General features: G+C 57.9%; 3 protein-coding genes across 3 annotated transcripts; 1 reads left to right on the forward strand and 2 right to left on the reverse strand.

Moving 5' to 3' along the window:
• Positions 1-1,438: 1,438 nt before the first annotated feature.
• Positions 1,439-4,966, forward strand: GNI_060990 (hypothetical protein; the record flags this gene model as incomplete). Its single annotated transcript, XM_011136232.1, has 2 exons — positions 1,439-3,563; positions 3,624-4,966. 2 exons carry the CDS (start codon positions 1,439-1,441, stop codon positions 4,964-4,966), a joined length of 3,468 nt encoding a protein of 1,155 aa, XP_011134534.1.
• A 266-nt stretch (positions 4,967-5,232) lies between these two features.
• Positions 5,233-5,496, reverse strand: GNI_061000 (acyl-CoA-binding protein; the record flags this gene model as incomplete). Its single annotated transcript, XM_011136233.1, has 1 exon — positions 5,233-5,496. One exon carries the CDS (start codon positions 5,494-5,496, stop codon positions 5,233-5,235), a length of 264 nt encoding a protein of 87 aa, XP_011134535.1.
• A 198-nt stretch (positions 5,497-5,694) lies between these two features.
• Positions 5,695-7,284, reverse strand: GNI_061010 (hypothetical protein; the record flags this gene model as incomplete). Its single annotated transcript, XM_011136234.1, has 1 exon — positions 5,695-7,284. One exon carries the CDS (start codon positions 7,282-7,284, stop codon positions 5,695-5,697), a length of 1,590 nt encoding a protein of 529 aa, XP_011134536.1.
• Between the last annotated feature and the right edge of the window lie 37 nt (positions 7,285-7,321).

Raw genomic sequence — 7,321 nt, forward strand, 5'->3', positions numbered from 1 at the left:
CCCCTCCTAGTCCAGCTGTTAACCATGGGCCAGTCACATGCCCCCTCCTAGTCCAGCTGTTAACCATGGGCCAGTCACATGCCCCCTCCTAGTCCGGCTGTTAACCGTGGGCCACTGGGTTGCCGTCCGCGCGTACTCTTGCTAACCACATGCCACTCGTCAGTTGGCACTTCATTCTCCCGTCAGCCACCGGCCAGTCTCGGGTCATCAACTAGTGCTTGCAGCAACCGTGTCAGTCCGCTGCGGTTGTCATCACCGTGTGCCTACAAGAACCCAGACCCGTCCCCGGCTGCCTGCCACCTGGCTTCGAGTGTCTTCTTCGTCTGATCAGCTTAACCTAGCTACCTTCGCGAAGCCTTCACCTTCACCGACAAAAACCTCGGACGGCATCGAGCACTGGGGCACGTCCTCGACTGACTCATCTTTCTGCACACGCTTCATCACCAAACTCGTCGACATCGGCACCAAGGCAAGATGTATTTGTGGAAGGGCCTCGCTCCCACTTCACCACCGAAAATGTTGGCGTCTCCAGAATAACGGGCTAAAACAAGGCCTGCGACACCAGAGTGGAATCGCCTGCGCTGTCTGAGTCGAATACTCCCTTACTAGCTGTTGTATTGCCCGTACCCGGCCAGACAGACACCCTTCACACATTCATCCGGCTACGAAACCACCCGTAGCTCCAAGCCGATCCACGATGGCCATCCCTCACACGCACCGACCTCGGACGACGCTGCCAGGAGTAGGATCCTCAAAGACGTGTTGGTGAAGAACGTGGGCCTGTCCGGTGAGGAGCCGGAACAACTACACGATGAATTTGGTGCTAAGAAGGACTTATGTTGGAATGTGTTGATATCCATGCGTCGTTGCCAGTGCGTTCTCGCACAAGTAGCAACACGGGAGATTTGCGAGTTGAAGGATGAGCTGCGGGACCGTTTGCATCATTGGATAGGGCGGTGGTGAGGATGCATCAGATAGGGATCTTGAGATAGGCTGCACGAATCAGGAGCTCGAGTTCGATGACCCATCAAGAAGGGGGAGCACATGTGCAGCATTCCGTGAAACAGACAGCAGGTCGTTCTACAGAAGCCGTCCACTGACGAACTACATTCGTTGAAACACACGTGTGCGGCGTCTTTTGGATTTTTCCTGCAACCATTTTTCAGCCACGCGCTCCCTGTGCCTGGATGGTCGAGTCCAGCACATAAGGGCGAGTTGGGTACAACAAGGTGCTGGTGCTTTTGTAGTGATGTTTTTTTCCGAGACATGGTCAAGATTCTTTAGTTGCGATGTCCCTAGTGAGGAACCCGCTACTTGGAACCCAGAACTCCAGAAGTTCTTTGCGGAGAACTTTGGAGCTTCGTCTGAGCTAGAGCTTCAAAAATCAATTTTAATACGGTTATGCTTTCCTACATGTGGTCACGAGATACTTCGAAGGATGTCTACGGGCATTTACTCATTCCGCCCCATTGCCATAACAATTTTTAGGTCGCTTCCGAATTACTCCAAAGCGGATTTGGCTTCGAACAGAATCTTCTTCTTACGACGACACGATCCGAATGCTGGTGATGGGAGAACCGACTTCAACCCTCTATATAGATTCTCAATTGGTGGACTCAATCGAAGCATCGCTCGGTACTGCTACAAAACGTTCGACTGTGCCAGGGAACTGCGTCTTCACGCCCTAGGACACAATGCCCTTCATACTCCAGCGAGTCCTGAACCTGATGCGGGGCCGGACACCGGGGGGCTGGACACCGGAGGGCTGGACACCGGAGGGCTGGACACCGCGGGGCTGGACACCGCGGGGCTGGACACCACTGACGATGGCAGATTGAGTGAGGGGAAACTCCGCAAGATTCCGTGGCGATTATTGATGTATTTTCGCATACCTTACATAACTAAAGAGCTCCTTGGCTTGGATCTGCCTCGTGCAGATTGGTACCGCTATCTGTACACGCCTCTGTTCAGTGATTTCTTCGTTCGTCATCCGACCTTCTGCGTCAAGGGCCAATTATACGAGCCAATGTACGTTGTAGAATGCGCACAGAGACCCTTCCGGCTCACTACAGCTGACTTCTGTCCCAGCATCACGGTGGCATCTTCGATATTTGCGGATGGATCTCAGAGCAAACTATTCTTCTTAGCAGCACACGTTCTCCTCTCAGATTACTTCTCTGATACTGGCACTGCTTCGAAAATCGAGATTCTGGACGTCAATGATGCACAAGTAGTAAATTCAGACCAAACAGTGGTCCAAAAATTTGAACATCAGTTATCACGAATCGACTCCGATGGGACCGAAAGGGGCGCAATAGCCCCCCCCGAAAAGGTTGATGACCGGTTGGCTAATCATGCGACTCATGACACCCCGCTCACGAATGATACTGATAAACACCGAGCCTCCGACGTCACGCCACCTGTCCCCGGAACTCCTGCCACAGTGGCGGGACCCTTCGATGGAATCTCATTTCAGCATGGATTGGACGCCACTGAGATAATTCTTGATTATGGTGACCAGCCGTTGGACGATCCGCAAGACTTGGATCCTCCGACTCCGGACGCTTCAGGAAGGGCCTTTTCAGGGGGCAGTCCCTCCGACTCAAACCGTTTACTCGGCCTTCCTGAATCGTACCGAGAACCTGACCGCGCTTCCCTGAGCACCGCCAGTGAAGAGGGCACCCACGAAATATCAGAGGAGGGCTCTCCAGCTAAAGTCGGCGGCCGGGCTGCCCCTCATCCCCTGATACTCTTCTGGCTGGACCGAGACAGGGTTACTGTCTACGAAGCGGCTCTAAACACGAGTTCTTTGCAAACGATCGTCGCCGAAATCTCCAGCTTTGTTCTTATTCGAGAAGCCGACTGTCTAAACCTAATGAAGTTGCTCCTGGCCCTCCAAGACTATTTCGACAACATTGAAATTTCGCGGCACACGCGTGTGCACAAAGTTTCCAGCCGCCGCCGACGCGAAAAAGTGTTGCTTCAACCCCAAGTATCATCGGGCACTTCCTGCGCGGGGCATTTCAGCGAAAACCGAGTCGACGAAGGCCACATCGTGAGCAACGTCAGCGATGGTAACATTAGCGATACAAAATTACGCAATGACGATGGCTGGCAAACAGCTGATCGTGATTCCGTGACCTCGATAGACTGGCGCCTACGGTCGACCGCAGCGACTTTACAGGAGGGTCGAACAGAGCAAATCGGGGATTTGAAAGCTGAGAGTAGCCAGAATAGCGACAGCGACATTACCCAACAGATCGCGAATACTTCTGCGCCCCGATCCAGGAACGAGGAGAGCTCTGTGCCAAGAAGCCGGCCCGCCCCATTAAATGACTCGCGGCCTGTCGCAACACAAAATAGAGCACCCTCTGATCGGGGGCAGCTTGATACGGGACAGCCTGATAGGGGGCAGAGTGATAGGACGCCGAAGGGGAAAGGTCCTAAAGTGGCGCCAAGAAAAGAGCCTGTCCGGACTGATAAGCGGCCTTTGCCGGAAGAACTGCCAATAGCGAAGAGGCGCAATACCGCTACCATTGTGGCCAAGCCTGCAACGGCCAGGGGTAACCCAGCAGCGTCCCATTTAGGACCTCCCCATGTCGGTAGGGGAACTCCCCACGTAGGTGGGGGAACTCCTGCTTCCTTGGGATCGACTCCGAAAGATTTGCGACGCGGGCCTGACCGGTCGCCAGCTGAGTCTTTGGGGCCGAAGCGGCAGCAGGCCGTCCCGCCTAGATCCGTCAAGTCGGCTGCACGGGAGCCAGTTCCAGAGGCAGGTTCCGCTGGTGGCGTGGAGACCAAAAGAGACTCTTTGAATCGTGACGTGGCAACAGAATCGGTGGGAAGGGAGTCCGTCAAGGAATTGGCGGGACGAGAGCCGGGGTCGGAACCTGCCTCGGAGGTGGGTGCGATTCGTCAGGCGCGTGTGTTCTCTCGGGGCCGAGAAATCCCGGACAAGTTAGAGGTTCCGGACGAGGAGGATTTGCCGCTGGCCTCCACCCGGAGCCCGATGAAGCCGATCACGACGATCAATAGCATCTACGGGCGCTGGCTGCGCCGCGTGAATGAGGAGCGGAACTGGTACTTCGGCTTGCTGCAGCAGGAGTCCGACCGAAACTGGCCGAGCAGCGTGCCCGAGGGCGTGTTTCTACCATACCGCCGGCTTGTGATTGAGGAACGCTACACGGACAGCGGGTTGATGCAGCTCTTCCACAGTCGGTCCTACGTCGGAGCCGTCGCTGCCGGTAGTTCCGCCCCAAGCAACAATGGTGCCGGCCCGGATGGCCCCGCCCCGGGTCCCACGGCGGGTTCTGCGTTGACGCCTGTGTTGCGAATCCCGCGCACACTCGAGAACTTATGTCGGTCGCTAATGATTCTGCTGGACGGCACGCCGTACGCCAGTTACGAGTCCGCCCGCCCGGCGGGCCCGGTCAAGCTAGACCGGAAGCAGCTGGAGAACCTTAGCGTGTTCATCGCGAGCGTGCCGAGCTTCGGCGACTGGCGCCTCCGCTTCTTGGTGAAGCGCCGGCAGCAGTGCCTCAACGACAACACCACTGTCTGCGGGCCCTGCAACGTCATCACGCCCGCCTACTACACCGGCCACCACCGCCGGTGGCGCTGCGTCGTCTGTGGGCAAACGGGTAAGAAAGATCTCGTGTTCGACTTGCTCCCGGAAGACGATGGTCTCATCGCCCTCGAACTCGAAAACGACAGCAAGCCCCGGTATGAACAAGCCGTCTACGACACACTCGCAGGAGCTTTCGACGGCATTGACGATTGGGGCATCGTCCTCGACTGGCTCATCTTCTGCACACCGTCCATCACCAAACTCTTCGACAATGGCACCAAGTGTAAGATGTGTGCGAGCGCCTCCCTCCGACTCAACCACCGCAAAACACTCGTCTGTCCCTACTGCGGACTAACCGCTGCCGCCGCTAAAAACGAACTCGACAGATCTCGACACTGACTCCCGAACTACCACACCAACCTGCAGCTGGCTCTCCCCTCCCCAGAAACAAGCTAAATCTCTAAAGCACCTTCCTACTGGTGCCAAACCTTGACAACGGAAAACATTGGACCCAGTGCCTACGAACCCACCCAGTGCCAGGGCGTCCCAACAGCAGAGATTCTCCGGTAGCCACAGCTGTTTCCCCGCACCCTGGTGAACATACCGTAAAATTATTCTATAACGATTTCAACAATCAAAAAGGAGCTCACACAATCCGGTCAGCTCTATTTCGACTGCCAGCCAGGGCAAATCTTTGCCACCGTGTTGATGTACTCTTCAGCAGCTTTGGTCTTATCCATGCCCTTCCGCTCGTTCCACGCATCCCACTTCGCCCTGGCGGTCGGGTTGACGATGCTAGGGCGAGATCCTTGTGCATCTCCTTCAGTAGCTTGTTTGTACAGACTGTACAACTCCAGCTGCTCGGCTTGAGACGGAGAAATACCGGTGTCGGTGCGTCTGATGAAAGCAGCAGCAGCGTCGAAGGACATCTTCCAAAATTAAACGCAAAAGATTTTTATTCCTACCTTTATTCAGACAGCACCCGCGGGGGTGAACCAGCCAGTCCCCGGAACGAGCCAGTCTCCCTTCGCGGTCATAATTTGACCACTTTGCTTGCACTTGCTCTTGACTTGACTGGACTCGGCCACTCGACTCGACTGCACCCAGTTAAATCCAGTGCATGACGCCTAGTGAACAGCGGCGGCGTCGTGCACTTTCCAGTGTTTGGGGTCTTCTGCGAAGAGGTCAACGCTGAGGCCGGCACGCCATCTGTCGCGGGCGAGGTGGGAGACAAAAACGAGGTGGTATTTGGCCTTGCCGCGGGTGGCGGTGCCCCCGCGTTTACGGTCGTAGAGGAGCGTAAGGCCGGGTCGGTCCTCGGCGTCGAGGGTCACGGCCATGATGCCTTTGACAGCGAGTTGGAACTTGACTGAGAACAAATGTTTGCGCGCCGCATCCAGTTGAGCCTGATACTTTTTGACCTCCGCTTCAGACTCAGCAACGCGAACAAAGGCCCAGTCGGGCAGCCGACTGAGTGGGTCCACATGCTCATCTGGCCCGGCCGCACGCAAGGCCTGGATCGCCGCCAACTCCTTCTCGTTCCGCGCACGATAAACCGTGAAGTTTTCCAACCCCGCCGCCGCCGTGTCCTCCGCCGCCGCCTCCTCTCGCGCGGCCAGTCCCGCCAACGCCCAGTTCCGCTCCGGTCCGAGCACACCGACACTCGGCACGAGCCAGTACGCCGCGTCCATGCCGTAACCGAACACGCTCAATTCCGAGTTGAAGAGGAAAACGGTGCCCTCGCCCTCGCACTCGGCCAATGCCGCATTCGTCGCCGGCGCGCGCGTCTCCAACTCCAGTGCGGCCCTCGCCACCACGTCGTTCAGCACCGGCACGCGGTCCTCGGCCGTGCGTCCCGAAAGCGCGTGCGTCGTCTCCAACACCTCGCGCGCATCTTCGGCACTCTGCAAGGCCAGGAAACGGTGCACGGGCCCGCCGTCCACCACCCAACAGAAACCGACGCAGAAACCCCACGGGTAGCCCCAGGCCAGACGCTGCAGAATAGCCCAGCCGAACCTCTCCTCCACCTCGAAGCGCGCCGCCGGTGAAGGCTCCGCAGGCGGCAACACATAAAATCCGAAGACGGAGATAGCGAGCCACTTCTTGCGGCCACCAAGCCAGGCGGCCACGAGCAAGAGCACACGCTCAGCAACGCCACGCTCCACGGTCAGCTGCAGCTCCAGCCGCGGGCGGCAGCGCGCCAGCGTTTTCTGCTCGAGCACGTCCTTCAAAAAACTGTGCTTGACCGGCAGATTTTGGAAGAGCGTGGGCTTCAGGAATTCGCGCAGCGCGGCGCGGCGCTCGGCGGCATCGAGCACCTCGAGCGCGGCGAGCACGTCCACGGCGTTCTGCAACGTGAGCGCGAGGGTCTGCAGCGTGTCGGGCGTGAGGTGCAGCACGGTCTGTCCGCCGCTGCGGCCGAGCACGAAGCGGGTGTAGAATTCGAGCACGGCGCCGAGGAAGTGCGTGGTGTGGTAGGTGAGGAATTTCTGTAGAGTGACCGCCGTCGCCCGCTCCTGCAGCGAACGCAGGTCGCCGAAACGGATGTAGGGCACCTGGCGGTAGACAGTGCGGAGCAATGTGGCCAGCGCAAGCAGCAGCGTCTCCTCCGCGCGCGTGAGCGGGTGCTTGGCCGCCCCAGCGAGCAGCGTCTGGACGTGCGGGAGCACACTCTCCGCCCAACGGAGCGCGACGTAGTGCGGAAAAAGCGCGTCCATGCTCTGCACCGACTGCTGCGGCGGCAGCCGCACAAGC

Source organism: Gregarina niphandrodes (genome assembly GCF_000223845.1).
Source record: "Gregarina niphandrodes unplaced genomic scaffold scaffold00009, whole genome shotgun sequence".
Lineage (NCBI taxonomy): Eukaryota > Apicomplexa > Conoidasida > Eugregarinorida > Gregarinidae > Gregarina > Gregarina niphandrodes.